The sequence below is a fragment of the Loxodonta africana genome, chromosome 21 (genome assembly GCF_030014295.1).
Source record: "Loxodonta africana isolate mLoxAfr1 chromosome 21, mLoxAfr1.hap2, whole genome shotgun sequence".
Classification (NCBI taxonomy): domain Eukaryota; kingdom Metazoa; phylum Chordata; class Mammalia; order Proboscidea; family Elephantidae; genus Loxodonta; species Loxodonta africana.
The window spans coordinates 529,544-553,344 of NC_087362.1; the positions used below are offsets into that span (position 1 = coordinate 529,544).

The 23,801-nt window shown below is 44.7% G+C and overlaps 1 protein-coding gene across 15 annotated transcripts in view; it reads left to right on the top strand.

The window, feature by feature from the left end:
* Nucleotides 1-22,491, top strand: part of IRF2 (interferon regulatory factor 2) — a 143,633-nt gene extending 121,142 nt beyond the window's left edge. For 10 of the 15 annotated variants that reach the window (XM_064273536.1, XM_064273529.1, XM_064273531.1 and 7 more), the window contains one exon: nucleotides 2,691-3,481. In XM_064273536.1, the coding sequence (XP_064129606.1) occupies nucleotides 2,691-3,259 (569 nt within the window). In that variant the 3' untranslated portion in view covers nucleotides 3,260-3,481. Of the gene's footprint in view, nucleotides 1-2,690; nucleotides 3,482-9,356; nucleotides 9,404-10,771; nucleotides 20,725-21,604 lie in introns of those variants that run through there. The other 5 variants (XR_010318783.1, XR_010318784.1, XR_010318785.1 and 2 more) reach the window with 5 other exon arrangements.
* Nucleotides 22,492-23,801: the final 1,310 nt, after the last annotated feature.

The following is a 23,801-nucleotide window of genomic DNA, read 5'->3' on the forward strand; positions in this document are numbered from 1 at the left end:
TGCCAGCCCCCAGGAATAGCTACAATTCGTTGCATGCTTCTTGTACCCTGGGAACTGTGCTAAGTGCTTGATAGCAATTGACTTGTTTAATTCTCGTGAGAATAACCCTTTCAGCGTGGGCACCAATATTACCCACTCTTTAAAACTGAGGACTCCAAGCCAAAGCAGTGTGTTGAAGGACAAGCAGCTGGTAGCACAGATAGACCCTCTTCTTCAGCCCCCGGCTGTCATGCTGCCCGGGAGACTGCACCAGGCTTGGCCACTCACAGCACTTGCTTGCATGTGGTCTCATTTGATTTTCACAAGGATTCACCAAAGGAGACAGAATATTTCTGCCTTCATTTTACAGTTGAGAAAACTGCAGCTTGAAACACTAAGCCGCTTTGTCTGTGTTTACACAACTATGGCTAAAAATCCGTGACTCTTGCACATCATGCTGTACCAGGCATTATTAGACCCCATGCACTTTTTTTTTTTTAAGGCTTGGGGCTTTAGAATAGACTTTTCTGTTTGTCTGTTGTAGGATTTTCTGTCTTCTTGGAGATTTTTGAAGGACCTCTTCTTGCTGTCCTGCCAGCCGTGGCGTTTTGCTTTAGTAGAAGAATCCCGAGAATAGCTGCTCCATGTTGAGAGAAATGAAAATCTCCTTACCCCTTTCAGGGCGTTTGCACGGATTTGAAGAGAAGGATTTTAGTTCCAGGATGGCAGGAGGCAGAAGGTTTTGTTGGAACCTGGCTTGTCAGCTCACCCTCTAGTTCTTTCAGTTGTTTTCATTGTCTGGGTTCTGGAGAGAGGTGTATTGGATGAAGCCAAAATGTCATTAACACTGCTTTTCTAGAGCTTACAAACAAAAACTTTATCTGTTACGGACCATGGCTAGTTTAAGTCCTTCAGTCAGTGTGTTAGCAATCTAGTATTGCTTTAACAGAAATACCACAAGTGGATGGCTTTAACAGACAGAAATTTATTCTCTCAGAGTTTAGGAGGCTGTCTAAATTCAGGAGAAGGCTTTCTCTCTGTCATCTCTGGAGGAAGGTCCTTGTCTCTTCAGCTTCTGCTTCCTGGTTCCTTGGAGGTCTCCGTGTGGGTTGGCATCAATGCCCCCCGCCCCCCATTTGTTTTCTTGCTTGCTTGTTTAATCTCTTTATATCTCAAAAGAGATTGATTTAGGATATACCCTGCACTGATCTTGCCTCATTAACATAACAAACAAAACCCATTCCCAAATGGGATTATAACCACAGGCATAGAGGTTAGGATTTACAGCACATATTTTGGGAGGGCACAATTCAGTCCATAATAGTAATTTTTTAGCATGCTGCTAGGAAAGACAGTTTTCTGGTTGTATTCACCTTTCTTACTTTATATTCCCAAACCGAATAGTCTGTTTGCCTGTTTTTCATGACAGGGTTCCCTTGTGTGACTCTGAAGAACTGCGGCCTCCTCTAACCACCCCCACTTACCTCCCTGCTCAGAAAACTGGTATTTGGGAGCTGTCCTTTGCTGTTTTTTCCCCTACTGATCACTAAATATTATTCCGGTAGTATCTTAAAACCACATTCAGCTTGCAAGTCTGTCTTCTCTTCTTTGTTTTAAATATTATGATGAGAAACAAGAAAAGCAGTTTCTTTGAATGGAAGTCCTTACGTTGGATGTTTTAAGACAGCATGGAATTCTAGTATGATTTTGTAAACTTTGGTGCTGGGGCAGCATCCCCCAAAGCCCACCCTTGGGAAGCTCTTTAAATAAATAACGAGTTGCATGGAGTCCGTTCTAACTCATGGTGACCTCGTGTGTGTCAGAGTAGAACTGTGCTCATAGGGTTTCAGTGGCTGTGATCTTTTGGAAATCGATTGCCAGGCCTGTCTTCCAAGGTGACTCTGGGTGGACTGGATCCACCAACATTTCGGTTAGCACTGAGCACATTAATAGTGTGGGCCACCCCGAGACTCCCTCAGGAAGCTCTAGAAGACAGTCATTCATTTTATTTTTAAAGGGCTACAGTCAGGTGGCCTCTTAGAAAGTTTTTGAAGGCTTAGTGAAAGAAAGCCATAATAGGATTTCTTTTGGGGGACGTGAGAGGGGGTTGGGGAATAAGTTCGCGAGAAAGGTATAATACCATGGAGGAACTGCTTATGGCAGAGAGAATGGAGAGCGCCTGCTGACCAGCAAGGCCAGTAAAGCCTTTGGATCCCTATGGAAACCACAGCAGGCTTGTACACTTTTGGGTGGGGCAAAGATAGAATTGCTTTAAGATTAAAAGGACTCTGATCTGAACCTTTTAATTAAGCCTCTTAGTAAAAGTAATTGAGGAAATGCTGGATGGAAAGAAATCCTTGTCATCTATTTACTAAAACTTGAACCAGATCTTTCTGAAAAATGTTACTAGGATATTAGAGCGTAAAAAGGCTTTAAGACAAAAGTTATTGCCTTCCTTCCCATAATGTTCCTGAGATGGCTCGACACTATGTATTCTCAAAACCAAAAGCTAGTTGTCTTAGAGTCGATTCCGACTCATGGCAACTATGAGTAGAACTGTACTCCATAGGGTTTTCAATGGTTGATTTTTCAGAAGTGATTGCCAGGCCTTCCTTATGAGCCTCCTCTGGGTAGACTGGAACCTCTGACCCTCGGTTAGCAGCAGAGTGCGTTTATCATTTGCACTGCCCAGCAGCTCTGTGTATCCTCAGGGAACCTGATACAGTGCATGAGCCTAAGGAGACCACGATCCTCGATGTGCACTGCCCAGCGCCTCTGTGTATCCTCAGGGAACCTGATACAGTGCATGAGCCTAAGGAGACCACGATCCTCGGTGTGCACTGCCCAGCGGCTCTGTGTATCCTCAGGGCAGCTGATACAGTACGTGAGCCTAAGGGAGACCACGATCCTCGGTGTGCACTGCCCAGTGTCTCTGTGTATCCTCAGGGCAGCTGATACAGTACGTGAGCCTAAGGAGACCACGATCCTCGGTGTGCACTGCCCAGCGTCTCTGTGTATCCTCAGGGAAGCTGATACAGTGCGTGAGCCTAAGGAGACCACGATCCTCAGTGTGCACTGCCCAGCATCTCTGTGTATCCTCAGGGAACCTGATACAGTGCATGAGCCTAAGGAGACCACGATCCTCGATGTGCACTGCCCAGCAGCTCTGTGTATCCTCAGGGAAGCTGATACAGTGCGTGACCCTAAGGAGACCACGATCCTCGATGTGCACTGCCCAGCGCCTCTGTGTATCCTCAGGGCAGCTGATAACAGTGCGTGAGCCTAAGGAGACCACGATCATCGATGTGCACTGCCCAGCAGCTCTGTGTATCCTCAGGGAAGCTGATACAGTCGTGAGCCTAAGGAGACCACGATCCTCGGTGTGCACTGCCCAGCGTCTCTGTGTATCCTCAGGGCAGCTGATACAGTACGTGAGCCTAAGGAGACCACGATCCTCGATGTGCACTGCCCAGCGTCTCTGTGTATCCTCAGGGAAGCTGATACAGTCGTGAACCTAAGGAGACCACGATCCTCGGTGTGCACTGCCCAGCGTCTCTGTGTATCCTCAGGGCAGCTGATACAGTACGTGAGCCTAAGGAGACCACGATCCTCGGTGTGCACTGCCCAGCGTCTCTGTGTATCCTCAGGGCAGCTGATACAGTACGTGAGCCTAAGGAGACCACGATCCTCGATGTGCACTGCCCAGCGTCTCTGTGTATCCTCAGGGAAGCTGATACAGTCGTGAACCTAAGGAGACCACGATCCTCGGTGTGCACTGCCCAGCGTCTCTGTGTATCCTCAGGGCAGCTGATACAGTACGTGAGCCTAAGGAGACCACGATCCTCGGTGTGCACTGCCCAGCGTCTCTGTGTATCCTCAGGGAAGCTGATACAGTACGTGAGCCTAAGGAGACCACGATCCTCGATGTGCACTGCCCAGCGTCTCTGTGTATCCTCAGGGAAGCTGATACAGTACGTGAGCCTAAGGAGACCACGATCCTCGGTGTGCACTGCCCAGCGTCTCTGTGTATCCTCAGGGCAGCTGATACAGTACGTGAGCCTAAGGAGACCACGATCCTCGATGTGCACTGCCCAGCGCCTCTGTGTATCCTCAGGGAAGCTGATACAGTGCGTGAGCCTAAGGAGACCACGATCCTCGGTGTGCACTGCCCAGCGTCTCTGTGTATCCTCAGGGAAGCTGATACAGTACGTGAGCCTAAGGAGACCACGATCCTCGATGTGCACTGCCCAGCGTCTCTGTGTATCCTCAGGGAAGCTGATACAGTCGTGAACCTAAGGAGACCACGATCCTCGGTGTGCACTGCCCAGCGTCTCTGTGTATCCTCAGGGCAGCTGATACAGTACGTGAGCCTAAGGAGACCACGATCCTCGGTGTGCACTGCCCAGCGTCTCTGTGTATCCTCAGGGAAGCTGATACAGTGCGTGAGCCTAAGGAGATCGTGATCCTCGGTGTGCACTGCCCAGCGTCTCTGTGTATCCTCAGGGAAGCTGATACAGTGCGTGAACCTAAGGAGACCATGATCCTCGATGTGCACTGCCCAGCGGCTCTGTGTATCCTCAGGGAAGCTGATACAGTGCGTGAGCCTAAGGAGATCGTGATCCTCGATGTGGGTACTGGAAGATGAAACCTTTGAGGTCTTCTAATCCAGATCTGCCCCTTCCCTCTCACCCCAGTTACTTTCAGGGAAACTGAGACCAGAAAGATTAAGTGAATTGCTCAGGATTATGGACTTCTTACTCACTCTGTAGCTACAAATTCCCAGCTTATTTAAACTGTGCTGATGAAGCTACGCCAGATTTTTTATTCTATTGTATTCAAAGTGCATTTTTAAACATCCAAAATAATCAAAACGGAAATATTTCTTGATTGAAAATGAAATAATGTCTCATGTTGATATTTCGCAGTAACTGACCCAGAAGTAGGCACTGCGGTGACCTCATTTGCCGTATATGTTATGACAAAAGTGACAATGGCGAAGTAAAACTACGAAAACGGAGGACAGTGGCCTTGAGTACACCTCCCGCCATCTGGTCGTGGCTGTGAGAGCCACTCTTGCTCCAGCGGACGTGTCTTGGGCCCTCAGGTGGAAGCTTTGCTCCAGCGGACGTGTCTTGGGCCCTCAGGTGGAAGCTTTGAGCGTCTCCTGCTCCTAGGCTGAAGGCACTCAAGGCCACTGAGATTCTAGTTCAGAAGTAGGAGCCCTGAGGCACAAACAGTTAAGCACCCAACTGTTAATCAAAAGGTTGGTGGTTCGAATCCACTCAGAGGCCCGTTGGAAGATCTGCTTCTGAAAAAAACAGCCACTGAAAGCCCTGCAGAGCACAGTTCTACTCTGACACACATGAGGTCGACAGGAGTCGGGGTCAACTCAACAACAACTGTTTTTTTGTTTGTTTTTTTTTTTTGGCTTTTCTTTCTTTTTTGGTTTAGTTCAGAAGTAGCTAATCTTCAAAACTACATATGCTCTTGAGCTAACATTTATTAATGTCAGTTTAAACCATAACTTCAAAACATGTGTATTGTCTGAAACTTTCTTTGAGCTGAAAAGTGGGTATTAAAGGAAATTAAGGTTCTGATTGTGGTCTTACCAAGGAATCTTACTGAAGGTCTGACTTCCAGCCCCTCCGTGCAGTGCCACCTGGACTGCGATGGAGCCTAGACCCTGGTGTTTTCCTCCAGCAAGCGCGTGCCTGTGGCATCTGTGTATATGAAGAGGAGAGGAACAAAGATGATGGTGTTTATGCAGGATAATTAGGAGTGAAGGGGCCTGGCCATGTATGGAAGGAAGAGAAACCTTGGCTTTGGAGCACAAAGAAAGCTAAGCATAAAAATAGAAAGGGGATCTTGAGATTGCGTCAGAGGCTGGTGGAGCAGGAGCCTTATGGAGGCAGAGGCCCTGCGTTCAGCACCGGAGGCCCTGGGATCTGAAGTGCAGTTTTGTTTTCTCCCCACTCTGCTGACTCAGTTACTAACTTTGGCAAGTTTCTCTACATCTCTGTTCCTCATTTTTCTTTATAGGAGTGGCAGTGCTGATTCCTGCCTCTTCAGGATACTGAGCTAGTGTGAGGGCTAGTGTGAAGAGGAGAATGTTCTTTTTTGCTGCTTTTAATTTGTTTTTGTGTGTAAACCTTTCTTGTGCTTAGTGTTGTCAGCTTGTCTCGATGGCTGCGCTGTCAGCCGAGGCTGAAGCCTTCTTTGGGCATTTGCTGCTCCCAGCTGGAGATGCTTTTGGGAAACGTGAGCTCAGGCCCTGGGAGTGTAGAGGCCTGTTCTCTAATTACTCATGGTCAGCCTTTGGCTGTGAAACCACTGGAGGCAGTGATCGAGAAAGGTGCAGGATGGCTCTGGGGTGGGACCATGTAGTCACCATTCTTTTTCTTTGTTTAAGAAATGAGCCTGTGGCATAGCTTGTTGGCTTTTTCTTTAGCCTTTAATTTATGCAGAGCCCGGTCTGTGGCTGATGTTCTGTGTGGTAGGGAGGGCTCCGCCTGGGCTGAGAGACGTCTGTCCCAGCTCTGCCACCAGCAAGATGTGAACCTGAAGGCCAGTCCCTCAGTGGGGCCAGGGTAGAAGGCACCAGAGTGTCGGAGCTCCCCTGCACAGTGGGGGGATTGTGGTATCTGCCACTGAGGACCCTCCCAGGGCTGAATAAGACTTGCATGCGCAGCAGCCCATGCGTCCCAGGCTCACAGCACATCATAAACAGCCTTATAAGGTATCTCGTTAGGCCTCGTCTGTACAATGAATGACCCAGATTAAGTGATCTCTTTGGAGCCCTGGTAGCACAGTGGCTGTACTATGGCTGCAAACCAAAAGATCAGCGGTTTGAATCCACCAGCTGCTACTTGGAAACACTATGGGGCCATTCTACTCTGATCTATAGGGTCGCCGTGAGTCTGAATCGACTTGACAGCAAAAGGTTTAAGGGTGTACTTGTTTCTGAAATGCTCCCCTTTGTTCATCATTTTTCGATGGCCTTGTCAACACTGAAAAACTGCGCACCATTCGTTTTTTGTACTTCAAAAAAAATTAAAATGTTTTTACTTTAAAAAAAATTATTACATTTCCCCCCAAAATAAAAAAACAAAATCCATTGCCGCCAATTTGATTCCAGCTGATAGCAACCCTATAGGACAGAGTAGAACTGCCCCACAGGGTTTTCAAGAAGCAGGTGGTGGGTTCAAATTGCCGACCTTTTCGTTAGCAGCCGAGCTCTGAACCACTGCGCCACTCCATTACATGTACAGGTGACACGTAATCACTCTCTCTTGATTTGACTCTCTTCATCCAGCCTGTTGTACTATCTAATATTGAAAGCGCTGATGAGCTTAGGATAGAAAGGACATTGTTGTGGGGCAGTTCTGCTCTGTTGTATGGGGTCGCTGTGAGTGGGAATCGACTTGACAGCAGTGGGTTTGGTAGTTTTGGGTTGTCTGTCATTCTTTGGTGCCATCAAGTCAATTCCAACTCAAAGCAAACACGCGACAGAGTGGAGCGGCCCCATAGGGTTTTCTAGGCTGGGTGGGCTCAAACCACTGACCTTTTGATGAGGAGCCGAGCACTTAATCTTTGCACCACCAGAGCTCCTTGTAAGGGACGTAGGAATGTGTATTTTAATATGTTTTGTGTGGCAACATTTCTTGGGTGTCTAACTAACATTTATTTATTGTCTGCTGTGTGCGTGCCCTGTGCTGGATGTGAGCACTACACCCTTTCATTTATGCATCAAATAGTCCTCTTAGGAAGGTATCACCAGCCCCATTTTACAGGGGGCTGCAGCTCACTGAGGCTGAGTGTCTCACAACTGATGGAAGCTGAGTCACTGACTGGCTGTGAAACACTGTCACCACAAACTTAGTGGCTGAAAATGATGTATCTGTGCCATCCCTCCGTGGCAGAAAGACATGGTGATCTGCTCCCATAAAAATTATAGCCTAGAAAACCCTATGGGGCCGCTCTACTCTGTCACATGCGTTTGCTTTGAGTTGGAATTGACTCGATGGCACCTAAGAATGACAACCCCAAACTACCAAACCCACTGCCGTCGAGCCGATTCCAACTCACAGCGACCCCATAGGACAGAGTAGAGCTGCCCCACAACAACATCCTTTGTCATCCCCCCTGGTTCTGTGTCAGGAGTGCAGGCCTGGCTTAGCTGGGCCCTCTGCTACAGGGGACTCACAAAGCTGCAGTCAAGGTATTGCCAGGGCCGCCCTTCCATCTGAGGCCTAATTCCAGGCTCATGTGTTTGGTGGCAGGATTCAGTCCATTGCACGTTGTAGAATCAAGGGCCTCAGTTTTTGCTGGCTGTTGCCTGGAAGGTGCCTTTAGTTCATTACCGTGTCAGCCTTCCCAACATGGTCTCTCACCCCCTCAAAGCCCGCAAGGGATAGCGTCTCCTCACAAAACAGGTGCCATCCTGTGTAACCTAATCGTGTACATGTAATCACACATACGCCATATTCTGTTGGTTAGAAGCAACTCGTGGGTCCCACCACTCCCAAGAGAGGGAATCACACAGGAGAGTGAAGACCTGGAAATGAGGGTTGTGGGGCCACCCTAGAATCTATCCACCACCGTAAGCCAGGTGGAAGATACGGCTCTGCAAACCCAAGATACAGGTACTGCAGGGAGAGGAGGCACCTGAGCAGGACGGTGAGATCGAGAGAGTTTCTGGATACTGTTGACTTTAAGTTGGGATTTAAATGAAGTAATTGACATGAACTGGGAGAGAGGACCAGCGTGGGGCGTTGTGGACAGAGCAGCAGTGAGGGAAAGGTGCTGAGGTGCCATCAGGCATAAGCAGAGGGCGTGGGGAGCAGAAAGCAGATTGGCGCCACGGGAACCAGTGCCCCTGCGTTGGGAAATCAGCTTAGCCTGGCCGTGGAATATAAAGCCACCCCTCACTGCTGAAGCAGTCCCTGGCTGGCATAAATGGTTAAACGCTCGACTGCTAGCCTAAAGGTTGGCTGTTCGAACCCACCCAGAGGCACCTCAGAAGACAGGCCTGGCAATCTGTTTCTGAAAGGTCAGAGCCTGGAAAACCCTATGGAGCAGTTCTACTCTGTACATGTCGAGTCATCGTCTGTTGGAATCCACTGGACAGTAACTAACAACCGTAACACCTCTAAAACCAGCTTTCTCCAAAGGACCGGCATTACAGAATTAAAACTCCAGCATCTCACAATCAGAAGTTTTTGTGTTTGACCTTACGAAGGGGAGGGGGATGGTTAGTTGAGTTATCCATTTCTCTTTTGAGAAAAGAAGTACTGATATATTTTTTTAAAACACTGCCTGAGCCTCGAAACAGCGTAAGTGGCAGGAATGATGCCTTGTGTTTTTCTCTCTGTGAACAGAAAGCGAAACTACCGACAGTGTGCCCAGCGATGAAGAGAGCACTGAGGTAAGCGTGGCACCACATGGTCCAGAGACACTGTGGGAAGGCACTCCCAGAGGCCACTTTGTTTTCCTTGCTAATAGCTAAGTTTTTAAGATTTCGATCATGAGTTTTGCTTTTGGATTTTGAATTATTAAACTTCGGGAGCTCAGTGAGAGGGAAAGAAGTGAAATATTACCGTTAGCAAGAGGCTGTGATGGCAGGAAGATGGAACTGAAGTTGAGACCAGGGAACGATTTGTTACCACTATAAATATCCTAATTCACAGGCAGAAATAGAATGTCCGGAGTGGCCAAAGCAACCACCAGAAGGAAGCATCAGGAAGGGCTAAGCAAGAGGCCCCCAGATCCCTGGATTCCCCTCCCTTTGTGATCCCTGCCCAGAGGCTGCTTGTGTGCTAATCTCGATTCTGAGCTGGCAGGCTTCCGATTTCCCCGTTCCAGGCAGGCCTCACACAATAGCAGGAAGTGGCTGTAGAAGCAGGGGACGGTTGTGTGTGTGTGTGTGTGTGTGCGCGTGCGCGTGTGTGTGCGCGCGCGCGCGCGTGCGCGCTCACCACCCGTGAGTGCATGAAAGAGAGGAAGAGGGAGAGAGGAGTAATGGTTGTTTGAATTAGTAATTTCCAAAGATACCAAATACCTTCAAGTGAAGTGCAGGAATTCTGACAAAACAAAGTGTAGATGCTGCTGTACGTTTGACCCTGTTTCTTCACGGTCAGAGTTCCAGCTTTTCTGAGCTGCTTGGAGGGCCTCCTGGGCTCTGAGCTGCACCCACTGAAAGCAGTCCAGGGCACGTGCGTTAGTCCTTCCTGGACCCTCCTTTGAAAATGGAGATTGGGCTCTCAGAGAGGGGCCAAGGAGCCCTGACAAACCAGCCAGCCCACCCTCAAACCTATCCAACCATCAGGCTGGGCAGCCAGGGCAGAACGGAACTGGGATCTGAGATGCTGCCTTGTTTTCCTGCCTTCATAGAATAGTTTTGGCTATATTTCTGGGACAGCAAATGAGGACTGACTAAAAAGGAAGAGAAATCACTGCTTGGGGTATGAATGGCTGGGTGTGGATTTTAGGGAGGGTTATAAACCCTGGTGGCGTAGTAGTGCTACGGCTGCTAACCAAAGGGTCAGCAGTTCGAATCCGCCAGGCGCTCCTTGGAAACTATGGGGCAGTTCTACTCTGTTCTATAGGGTTGCTATGAGTCGGAATAGACTCGACAGCACTGGGCTTTGGTTTATAAAGCTGCTAAGCTGTTGCTGTTCTGTGACTCTTTTCAATTGAAACACCAACACATGGGAAGAGTGGTGGGTTTTTTTATACCGGTGGCGTTCAATAGAAGGAAAAGAAAAAAATGCATCTTAATTGTTTTCTTTGAAAGGGGCGGCCCCACTGGAGGAAGAGGAATATCGAAGGCAAACAATATCTCAGCAACATGGGGACACGAAGCACCTACCTGCTGCCCAGCATGGCGACTTTTGTCACTTCCAACAAGCCTGATCTCCAGGTCACCATCAAAGAGGAGAGCTGTCCGGTGCCTTACAACAGCTCCTGGCCCACTTTTGCCGACCTCCCCCTCGCTCCCTCTGTGACTGCAGCCCCCAGCAGCAGTCGGCCAGACCAGGAGACTCGGGCCAGCGTCATCAAGAAAACATCAGATATCACCCAGGCCCGGGTCAAGAGCTGTTAAGCCTTTGACTCTCCCTGGTGGTTGTTGGGATTTCTTAGCTTTGTTTTGTTGTTTGTCTGTATTTTATTTTTCTCTCTGACACCTGTTTTAGGCAAATCTAAGGGAAAAAGCCTTGACAATAGAACATTGATTGCTGTGTCCAACTCCAATACTGGAGCTTCTTTTTAACTCAGGACTCCAGCGCATTGGTAAACACATCTCTCTAGAGTCTGGTGGACTTCCCAGGGGTGCTCCCTCAAGTTCAAGGATGTCATAGGACCAACACCTGCAGTGGGCAGCCAAGGCCGGCATGGTGGAGTGGATGCCTCAGAATGGACGAGAAAATGTGAACTAGCTGGAATTTTTTATTCTTGTGAATATGTACATAGGGCAGTGCTAGCGACCTTGGAGTCGGCTTCTGCACCTTATCGTAAAGCACTTACAGATAGCCTTCTCATGATCTTGCTCTGCTTCACAGCACAGACTTCCCCTTCCCTGCCCCCTACCGGCTTCCCTTCCTGTCCCTTTGGGTTCTTTTCCTACTTTTCCTTCTCTAAAAGGCTGTGTTCCATGCGCCTGAGGGGGAGGAGAAGAAAATGAACCTCTATACAGATGTCCCACTTTAAGACTGCTTTAAAAAAAGAAAAAAAGTCTTTCTGATCTGCTATGCTTGAATGCCACGCGGTACACAGGAAAACTATCATGGAAATATTATGCAAATTCCCAGATTTGAAGACAAAAAATACTCTTAATTCTAACCAGAGCAAGCTTTTTTATTTTTTATACAGGGGAATATTTTATTCAAGGTAAAATTCTAAAGAAAATATAATTGTTTTTTATCTTTTCTACGGCAAATTTATAATTTTAAGATTCCTTTTCTTGTTTATCAGCAGTTGTTATTACATCCTTGTGGCACAATTTTTTTTTTTTAATTTTGTAAAGGTGAAAAGCTTATATGAGCTCATGTAGCAATCAAATATCCTGTGGATCGATAATAAATGAATATGATATATAGTTAAATTTTTAATGGGCATCACGCCTGGCTTTGTCTGTGTCTACTTTAGAGCACAAATGTGGGGTAGGACTGACAAAGTATTACTTCTTGGGACCAAAGTGTCTTCCCTTGAGGACCACCAGAGACCCTGGAGATCCTGCTGTGAGGATGCAGGTCACTCCCTCTGCTGAGTGCTTACCTGAGCCAGGGCCGTGCTGACATTACACGGGCTGCCTTCTTTATCTGCACAGGTATGCTACACAACAGGGAATGACCTCCATTTCACATGTGAGGAAATGGAGAGTGACCATAAAATGCCTTCACTCAAGACCATGTAGATAGGAAAGGTCAAGAGTGTGAGATGAGCCCAGGTCAGTTGAGTCAGTCCCCACTCATGGTGACCCAACGTGTATCAGAGTAGAACTGTGCTCCGCAGGGTTTTCAGTGGCTGATTTTTTGGAATTAGATTGCCAGGCCTTTTTTCTGAGGCACCTCTCGGTGGACTTGAATCTCCAACTTTTCTGTGAGCAACCCAGCATGTTAATTGTTGGCAGCACCCAGGGGCTCCTGGTGTGACTGCAGAGGGAGCCGTTTTACCCACCCTGTTACTCACTTCCTTGCTGTGAGCACATGCCACCCACCTCTGCGCTTCCATCCAGAGGCTACACGTGTGACTAAAGGTCTGTATTTATGTTGCTGTTTTCAGTAACAAGAAATACCTACTGGGTTCCTACTTAGATCCATCATGTTGTCTTTGGGACCTGGGGCCTTAGACATAGGCCCTGCCTTCAGAACTTAGAGTCTGTCTTTTGGTGTGAGACATACGAATTCAGGAAGGCCTGATTCCCTTCCTCACCCCTTGTTCTTCAACCTTGTGTAACCAACCTTGGAAAAGTCTGCACTGACCTCGCCTGCTGCTGTTGCGTTTATAAAATCAGAACAGTAAAACTCAGCTCACCTCTGGGAAGTCGTCGAGGAGATTGCCAAGTTAATATTTGAAAAGCCTCCTTCAGTGTAAGGACAAAGGGCTATTTTTATATCTAACTCCTTCTGTGTGGCTGCAGATACAATTACCCTTTGCTATTGAGTTGATTCCAACTCACGGTGACCGTATAGGACAGCAGAACTGTCCCCATAGGGTTTCAAAAGAGCAGCCAGTAGATTGGAACCACCGACCTTTTGGTTAGCAGATAAAAAAAAAAAAAAAATAAAGCGGTATAAAATTATCCAGCCCTAACAAAAATTAACAGAAGCATTCTACTGGCTGATGTAGTGCCAGGCGTTGATGATGAACGACTTCTGTGAGCAGCGCCCTTCGTGACTGTGAGCTCATCTCCATTTCCCTGGAAAGCCTGTATCTCCAGTGAAAGGAGAAGCCTAAGGAGGGAAAGGGATGCTCCCTGGCCTTCTTAGCACCATGCTCTTCAGCCCAGAACCACTCCTCTCCTGGGTCCTAAACAAACAAGTTCAGTAATTTTTATTTTATATCTAAATCCTTTATTCATCCTGTTTTTTTTTTTTTAAATTTAAATGACAATAAAGGAAGGTGACCCTATGTCACATGGGCTGGCTACCAAAGGGTTAAGGGCAGCCTCTCTTCCCCTCCCACTTTCTGTCCTTCAGACTTGACTTAGTACCCAGCTCACACCCCTGCCTCCTTAGCAACCGGCAGGCCCCAAACTTGCTTCACTTCTGTGGTTTAACTGGACTTAAACAGAACCTTATCAGGTAGAAGAATGGTCAGGATTTGGAAATCCAACATTTAAGTTTTAAAGTTAATAATGCAATGCCAATAAGGCCATGAAAAACAGAATTGCACTTAAAATATTTCTGACCAGGCTATGTATTACTTTAAAGGGCTACTTGCCAGTAGTGTAGGAAAGCAGGCAGCAGTCACACAATGCTTAGGGTTGACAGAAGAAGAATGAGTGAGATGGGGCATCTGTGGACCACTGAGAGGAAGTATTGGGGGCATGTGCTTCATCCGGCTGGTGTCTGGGTGAACCAGTAGGCTTTTATGGTAGGTGTAGTGTGTGAATGGGTGAGTAGCAAGTTTGGTGTGACTGCCTTTTGAACAATAGTCTCCATTCTCTGCAGCCAGTACATGGGTCACCCCTTTGATCAAAACCCATTGCCATCAAGTCAGTTTCAACTAATAGTGGCCCTATAGATACCTGAGGCATGTCGTACACCTGTGAACCGTGAATCCAGGGACAGGTACTTCTTCCTAGCTCTAAGATTAGGAAAACAGCAGTGCTGGTACTGCTGCTTAGATAAATGAGGGTTTTGTAGAGTATTTTTTTTCTCTGTGGTCAGGCTAACAGGTGCAGGGCTCTGTGTCTCTGCTGCTGAAAATAGTGCCTAGAAGGAAGGAAGTGGCCGGGCCGAATAACTGGTTTTAGCAAAAATAAACGTTAAGTCTGTTCAAGAACCTGGGCCATGCTGTGGAAGGATCGAGATGTGGGGCGTTTCAGGGTTCACAGAGTCCGAAAGCGTTTTGGGGGGTCCTCTGACCAGGTTTCTTGTGGAGCAAAGCTGCGTGTGTGCGTCTGCTCCTCCAAGCAGGCTGCCCTGTGGAGGTTTGGTCAGCGTTTCCGGATCTGTTCTATTAACATGCTCGGACAGAAGCTGCTGGCTCTGTGGAACGCGCTGTGCTGGGATTGTGCGACTGCTGCTGCGTTAACCCCTCACACACGGCAGGAGAAACAGCACCCTCACGTGCAGCAGCCTGTGCAGCGAAAATGCTTGATTTTAGTAACACAACTGTTTCTGCAGGTGCAAAACAGATTCCAAGATGACAATATCTTTGTTTCTTTTTTGAGAAGAATTTTAAAAAATTGACCCACCTAAACATTATCCACGTGAATCATCAGGGAAAGAGAATACCCGACATGCTACATCTGCCAGAACCTTGGGTCCAGTGTCTGAGAATGTTATTGCTCTCCAAATTCTCTCTAATGCGTCAGTTCAGAGGTGTTGACGTTTTTGTCCTAAGTTCCAGGATAATGTTAGCTGCAAGCTACATGAGGATGAGTTCTTAATGGTTGGTGATGAGTAAATCAGTCATTCATTCCTAGAATTAACATCAATATATATTCTCAACAGAGTTCTCCTGTCTCCCAGCGAGATTATAAATTTGAACTTCTGCCTTACCAACAGGGTCTAGTGCTGTGAGCGCTGCAGCATCTTTTCTCTGGGAAGCCCATGTATCAGTTTTCACGTGTAACCATGCAATGCAGTGGTAGAATTCTCTGCTTTTTTGTGGGAGACCCAGATTCGATTCCCAGCCAGTGTACCTCATGCGCAGCCACCACCCGTCTGTCATTGGAGGCTTGCATGTTGCTATGATGCTGAACGAGTTTCAGCAGAGCTCCCAGGCTAAGATACATTAGGAAGAAAGGCCTGGTGACCTTTAGAAAATCAGCCAACGAAAACCCTGTGGGTCACAACGGGCTGATCCACAACTGATCATGAAGACGGCACAGGACCAGGTAGGGTTTCATTTCATGGTGTGTGGGGCCTGCATGAGACTGGGCTGAATCGAAGGCCGCTTGGGGTTTAACAGCAAAAGCCACAGGCAGTACAGAAGAGATTCCGCAGACTCAGGCTGAAAGATTCAGGGGATAGGCAAATAGGAATTTTTGTAAAAATGTAAATTGCAATTCAAAGTCATTGCTCTAATTCTCCCTGATGGTTCAGGGCTCGTTTGCAGTACTGCTGTGATGTGGGAAGGAAACCACAGGCTCACTTGGCAGATTCATGTTTCAAACTCTCTTATTTGCAAGATTAATTTAATGTAATTCCAAATGTCTTTCCTTAGCACCTCATTGATTTAATTAGGATAATCAAACATTTCAGTTTACCCAGGACCAAAAGGGTTCACAGGACATGGAGCTTTCAGTGCTAAAACTGGAAAAGTCTCAGGTAAACGAGGAAGAACTGGTCACCCTGATTTTAACGCTGACGTCAGAGAAAGCACGTCATTCTGTGTTCTCTGAGGACTACTTGGAAGCTTCAAGAGGAGGAGTTATTGAGGCTATGTTGTTGATGGGCCTGTGACTAATGCGTTGATTTAGTACTAATTTGTTAAGAAAAGTAGATTCATTCGTTAAACAATATTTATTGAGTTCCCTCTATTTGCTGGTCCCGTTCATATGGGATGACCATGAGTCAGAATCAACTAGATGGCACCTGGTTTGGTTCCAAGAGTTAGAGGGCTGTACAGAAGTGAACAAAACAAAATCCTTGCTCCAATGGATTCTTAAAGTCCGTAGTTGGGGTGGACATCCAACCAGTAAATAAAAATAATCCTTCAGTGACAATAAGTGCCATGAAGAAAAATAAAGCAGGCTGAGGGAAGAGTGACAGACATACTCAAAGCTTTCATCTGAGAGCTTAAAGAATCAAGTAAAGGGCTGGCAGTTGCAAAGACAGGCAGTTAGAGGGAAAAAGGACAACTGTGTATCGGTAGGGTTCAGGTACAGGAAACAGAGACCGCTGCAGCTATTTTAAGCAGAATGGGACTGAATAGAGAGAAGAATGCGTTCACAAATGGGAAGGCTGTTGTTGTTAGGTGCTGTGGATTCAGTTCCGACCCATAGCGACCCTGTAGGACAGGGTAGAACTGCCCCATAAGGTTTCGGAGGAGCAGCTGGTGGATTTGAACTGCCCACCTTTTGGTTAGCAGCCAAGCTGTTAACGACAGCACCACCAGGGCTCCTAGGAAGGCTGGAGGAGCTGATTTACAGCTGCTTTTTTTTTTTTTCCACCTCTGCCATCAACAATGAAGGTTGGAAATCAGCGTGGACTCTGAGAACAAGCTGCAGTAGCTGAAATCAGAGAACCAGGAAGTGCTTCTCACCATTGCCCTAACGATCCCTCCACGCTCACGAAATTAGTGACCGCACGTTGAGACACTGCTTCAGAACGTCCAGTGTTTCCACAGTCGTGTTTGCCAATGGTGAGAGCCAAATCAGGGAGAAGGTAGCTCCTGCCTTAATTCTGACTTTTGAGTCTCATGCAAATGCATGTAATCTGCAGTTAGAAACCTGGCTGCAAGGGAGTCTGGGAAATACGGTTTTTTATTTCCTCTGCAGTAGAAGAAAGAGGTGGGAATGGACACTGAGGGCCTACCTGAGACATTCACCATGCCTCGTGGAAGCCACTCTTTGCCAAGAAACAAAAGAAAGTAAAAAATCCAAGGTAGGAATATCCAGAGAATGGAATCTTCATCCCATAGACTCCAGTGTATATGGGAAGGCAACATTGTGTAGTAGGAAGAGAAAAGATTTCTGAAATCAGATCAGTGTGGGTTCAATTCTCACTTACCGCTGATGATTTGAAGCAAATTTCTTAAAGTCCATGGGAACCAATTTCTTCCTATGTAAAATGGGGGTATTTAATATTTTACTTGCAAGGCTGTTGTAAGAATTAAATAAGATAATGCCATTAAAGCAAGGGTACTTAGCAGGCCCTCTATTGTATAAACTAAACATCTGCACATAAAATAGCCACAGTCCATGTTTTGGAGTGCTGATTCCAAATGATCCATCCCCCAGACTCATATGAATCCCAGCGTTCACTGTTGAGCATCACAGAGCTGAAACCTGTGATCCCAGTTTCTGTATAGTTAAAATTAGGTGTTCTTTTTTTTAATTAAGAGATCCTGGGCCATTTTACTAGGCAAGCCAAATTCCATTACTGAACGGGCTTGGAAGGGGCTTAGAATTTATTTCTTTTTGGTAGAAGTTAGAGGCAATCAGAACCGGTTAGTACTTACTTTTATTTTTGAACAACATTGACTCAAATCAATGTAGGAAATGCCTTATGAAACCGCCAGATAAAGTAAATCAACTTTTGGTTATTTGGATGATTCTAACTTGCCTCATTCTGAGTCAGCAATATAATTTCCACTGTGAACCAGTTTGCACTATAATTCCCACGAGATTCGTGGGACACATGGCATTTTTACTCAGCAATTTTGAAACTGCACATATTTCAACATATTTCTAAAACAGACCAACAAACTATTAAGCTTTTTTTTTGCTTTCTGGACATACTCTCACCCTATTCTAGAATCTCATCCTAGCTCATGGATAGGATGAGGGATCTTGTGTTGCAGGAGCTTTGTCAGAGCCTACACATGCGCCAGGTGTGAGGGCAGGAGCACTCCCTTGGCATCTGTTAGCATAGAGCGATTAGCATAGGGGCTGAAGTGCCTCCTGGGAAAAGAACTAGAAGAGTGTTTCAGGGACTGAATCCCAGGAAGAAAATTGATTCTGCGGGTATCACCAGCTGGTGTCATCAAGAGAACCTGAAGGCAGTGAGAGCTGTTCTCAGTACAGTGTGGTGACTGTTTCTTGAGCCCATAGTGACCCCTGACCACTCAAGAGCAGTGTATACACCCTGAAGAGAGAAAAGCTGAGGGTATGTAATGCTGCACCTCAGGGCCGTTCATCACTCTTACAGGTAGGTTCCCTAGCTACTTCTTAGTGCTGTAATGAGCAGTGGCCTGAGCCTAGGTGGTGTCAACAATATTGGCACCAGGTCGAGTAGAATGATGAGAAGTAAGCCTGGACAGTGCTCTGGTGAAGGTGGAGGCAGGTGGCTGGTAAAAGTTCCCAGACACTCTGGAGTGAGATGGCAGGCCACAACCTGAGCCAAGGAATGAGAATTTGGCTAAAAGCAGCAAGGCAGTGGGACAGGTAGCAGACCCAGGGGAGTAGTAGCTCCAAGGCAAGGGAGGAAAGAAGTGTACTTAGTAGACTGATACACAAAAACAGAGAGCCTGAGACATCTGAAGTGCAGGAAATTTCAAAAATGAGTTGTAGTAGTGGCAGAAGATGGTGCCGTTGAATTCCAGAGATTGCATAGATTAAGACTTCCAAATTTCAGGAAGTTAGTATATGTATTAATACAATATCATATTGGATAATAAAACAATTTTTTCATAATGGTGAGGCCATATGTAAAATTATTTTAAAAGTAAGTATCTTTCTCGTTCTTTCAAGATGCTTAAAATTTCCCTTCTTGCTTCCTTTTTTTCCCGTCATTGCATTATCTGCAAGAAGTACCACCCATTCTCTATGTAACTGATTCTCCTCCAGAAGAAATGCTTCTCTGAGGCTTCAGGGAATAAATAATGTGCACACTTTATATACATAGTTTCAGAGTACTCACCGGTAGGATGAGCTTCATCCAAGCAAAAGATAACTGAGGAAACTTTGGCAAATGAGCCAATAGTGAAAATTTAATACGCAATTGTATGTTGTTGTCAGTTGCTGTCGAGTCGATTCTGACTCATTGTGACCCCAGGTAATTGTATAGCTAAGACAGAAACAAGAGTGGGGGCAGCATTGCAAGAATAGTGTCTTAGTTTGCTGATGCTGCTATAACAGAAATACAAGAAGTGGGTGACTTTAACAAACAAATTTATTTTCTTACAGTTTAGGAGGCTCGAAGTCTGAATTCAAGGCACTGACTCTAGGGGAAGGCTTTCTCTTTCTGTCGCCTCTGAGGGAAAGTCATTTTCTCTTTTCTGCTTCTGTTCCTTGGTTCCTTGGTCATCTTCATGTGGAGCGTATCTTCCCCTTCGTTTGTACTTGCTTGCTTCTGTGCCTCATTTGCTCTTTTTATATCTCAAAAGTGATTGGCCTAAAACACACCCTACACTGATATTGCCTAATTAACATAAATAAACCTTATTCCCTAATGGGATTACATCCACAGGTATAGGGATTAGGATTTCCAAAACATATTTTGGGGGAACACAATTCAATCCATAACAGATAATATGTAAATGTTATGTGTTCTGGCAATATAGAATGAATGTAACTATTTATAGAATGTAATGTTTATAGAATTATGGCTCTGTAAATTACTCAAGCCAGCTATTTGGAGGAGAGGGTAAGGAAATATTTGCATATCAGAATCTAGGGAGGCAAGGCTAGAAAACAAAACAGTACTTTGTCCCACTGCTTTGATTTGTTTTTAGTCATAATATTTCATCTATTTTTGTATTTTATAAAAACTATACTACTGCATGCAATTTTTATGTAGATGAAAAGATAACATGGGTTCAAAATGATTAAGAAACACTAATCTAGAGGGATTTTGAGGTCTGGGGAATAATTGCAACCACCTGAATTTGAATCTTTTCATACAACCCCTAAATTCAATGGGAAAACAAGAAGACTACATATAGCCCAAGCATTCAGTATTAGTAAAAGACAGAGAATATTACCAACTTCAAATTACCAATATGTTGAGGAATAAACTCTATATCCCAATGGTGCTCTCACCATTTGTGACTGCAAACTTGTGGGTGCAGAGAGCAGCGGAGAATAGATTGAAAAGGCTCCGGGAAAAAAAAAAGGAATAAAGAAGCATGGAGGACTTAGATGTAACATAGACAAAATCACCTCCAGAAAGAGTAAGTTTCAATACTAAGTTATGAATTCACAGCACAGTTAGAGGGAAGGAGCTTGAAAGTGAGCAAGATTAGAAGTGACAGCCTTAAAGAAGCATTGTTTCTTGGGGAAAACCAGATAAACAGAGAGTGGGTGGTGCCCCTTGGAGACTTGGCAGTCAAGAGAAAGAAGAAACTAAGAGGGGGAAATTGAGAATCTTGCAGAAATAAAAGAGAAATAAGACATGATAACTTCTCCATTATTATCCATTAAATAAATTTCACTTCACTGATGGGAGGGGGAAATTCTTATTTAGAAACCTCTTCCACAAAATGCCTAGGAAAAGAAACAAGCAATCAATCTAACTTTATAAAGAACAACTGTTAGAAGAAAATAGAAAATGAGAATCATAATGGCTTAACTGTTGAACATTCTCCACCTAAAACCAACAACAAAGCAGAAGAAAATTATAACACCATATTATAAAGTGAAGTAATTATGTTCAACAAACAACTAGAGATATGCAGGGAAAAACACCATAATCAGAAATTCAAAAACTAGGATGATCAATGGGCTAAATGCCTCCCCCCCAAAAAACAAACTAAAGGAAAAAAAAAAAAACATGAGTTAACTGACCTCAGGAAAGAAATTGAAGAAACATAATTATTTCCAAAATAAAGAATAAATTACAAGATGCTCAAAGGAGAATAGATTTGATGTTGAAAAATTTCAGCATTGAATAACGGAGGTAAAATAACTAAGATAATGAAAATGAAATAAAGAAAGATATAAAAAGAGTCAGATAGAATGTGATTAAAATGGAAGATAGGCAAATGGTCCAACATACATACAACAGAAGTTCCTGAAAAAAAAAAAAAGAAGAAAAACAAAACAATGGAGCGGAACTATAATCCAAGAAAACTTTCCAGATATAAGAGAAAACAAATCTACATGTTTAAAAGGCCCTATGTATATCTTGGAGAAGTGACCTAGAATGATCAACTTTGAGACATTTTGTAGTAAATGCAAAAATAAAAATAATAATAAAAAAAATCCTCAGAGACTATATTAATTTCCTAGGGCTATCTTAGAAAATTACATAAATTTGGTTGTTTAAAACAATAAAAATTTGTTCTTTCACAGTTCTGGAGGCCAGAAATCTGAAAGGAAGGTGTTGGCAAGATTGCTCCCTCTGAAGATTCTGGTAGAAACTCCTTCCTTGCTTCTTCCAGCTTCGGTGGTTCCCAGCATCCTGGCATTCAGAAGTTGTGCTTCTGGTTGCATAACTACAGTCTTTACCAGAATCTCCACATGGCCCTCTCCCTTCCCCCCTCCCCCCAGTGTCTACTCCTCTTTTGTCTGTCTCACATCTGCCTCTGCCTTTTTCTTACCAGAACACTATTGAATTTAGGGCCAATTCAGATAATGCAGGATAATCTTATCTCAAGATCCCTAACTTAATTACATTTGAAAAGAGCCTTTTTCCAAATGTGGTAGCATTCACAAGTTCCAAGGATTGGGCATGGAAATATGTATGTAGGGGGCACCATTCCATCCCCTATATAGCCTCTGGGCAAAAGATCAAATTACTTATAAGGATAAAGAAACAAAACTGGCATTAGACTGCTCATTAGCAACACACAATGCAAGGCAATAATAAAGCACCTCTTAAGAGACTTAAGAGCAAAGAGTGTGAGCCAAGGGTTTGGTAACTAACTAAGCTGTCCTTCAAATATCAAGGCTAAAAAAAAAGTTTCAACATGCAAAAATTCAGGAAACGCTGTGTATACGTGCAGTGGGATTATCCTAAAGGATGAGTTTTGTGCAACAAAGAGATCATGGGGGCAAATTTTTGCAAAAGGACTGGTGGTGAAATTTTAATATATTTAATTGTATAGCTAAGACCAAAATAAAGGTGAAGACATGGGTCAAAGAATAGTGTGTTGAGATATTATGTTATGGAAAATTAGAAAGAATACAACCAAAAAAAAAAAAAAAAAGAGAGAGAGAGAGAAAGGGGAAAAGTAGAATAGTATAGTTAACAATTTTATAGATAATGGGTAGGAGAGAAAAGTACAAACGGGCATACCAGATGATAAGAGCTTAAATAAGAAGAAAACAGGGATGAAACACACTTGTCAATGGAATAAATATAAAGGCAACCACTGGAAAAAATATATAAACTTTCTGAAATGCCAAAAGAAATGAAAAAATGTATAGCAAAGAAGACATACCAAGTAAAGAAATACTGCAAATATAACACATGCCATAATTATAACAAAATAATATGAGTCTTGAGACTGAACATATGAGACATATTAATAAATAGAATGGACTTTACTGATTTCTTTCTTTTTTTCATTTTGTCCGTAGCAAGAAAGGACCCAGTTCTCGAACTGGCCCATAAGGCAAAACCCGACACCATGCTGTATTCAGGAGAATCAAGCAGAGTGATTCAAAGACCAAAAACAAATAAATGGGCAAATACATACCAGAAAAAAATAAAAACAGCAAGTTGGGGTAGTGATACTGATAATAGACAAAGTATAATTCAGGCCAAAAAGATTTTAAGTGAGACAAAAAGGATATTATAAAATGTGGAAAACACATTCACAATGAAGATCCAACAATGAATATCTGTTCACCAAAAGACAGAGCAAGCACCTACATAAGGCAGAAATTACACGAGAAGAGGGTAGAAATATAAACACATTAACAATAGACTGTTATGGATTGAATTGTGTCCCCCCCAAAATGTGTGTCAACTTGGCTAGGCCATGATTCCTAGTATTGTGTGATTGTCCACTGTTTTATCATTTGATGTGATTTTTCCATGTGTTGTAAATCCTACCTCTGTGATGTTAATGGAGCCCTGCTGGCACAGTGGTTAAGAGCTATGGCTGCTAACCAGAAGGTGGGCAGTTCAAATCCACCAGTGGCTCCTTGGAAACCCTATGGGGCAGTTCTACTCTGTCGGGGGTCACTGAGTCAGAATCAATTCCACAACAATGGTTAATGGGTTATGATGTTAACGAGATGAGAATAGTGGCAGTTGTGTTAATGAAGCAGGACTCAATCTACAAGATTAGATTGTGTCTTAAGTCAATCTTTTTTGAGATATAAAAGAGAGAAGCAAGCAGAGAGACAGAGGGAACTCATACCACCAAGAAAGCAATGCTGGGAGCAGAGCAGAGCGCATCCTTTGGACCCAAGTTTCCTGAACTGAGAAGCCCCTAGACCAGGAGAAGATTGATGACAAGGACCTTCCCCCAGGGCCAACAGAGAGAAGAAGCCTTCCCCTAGAGCTAGCACCCTGAATTTGGACTTCTAGACTGTGAGA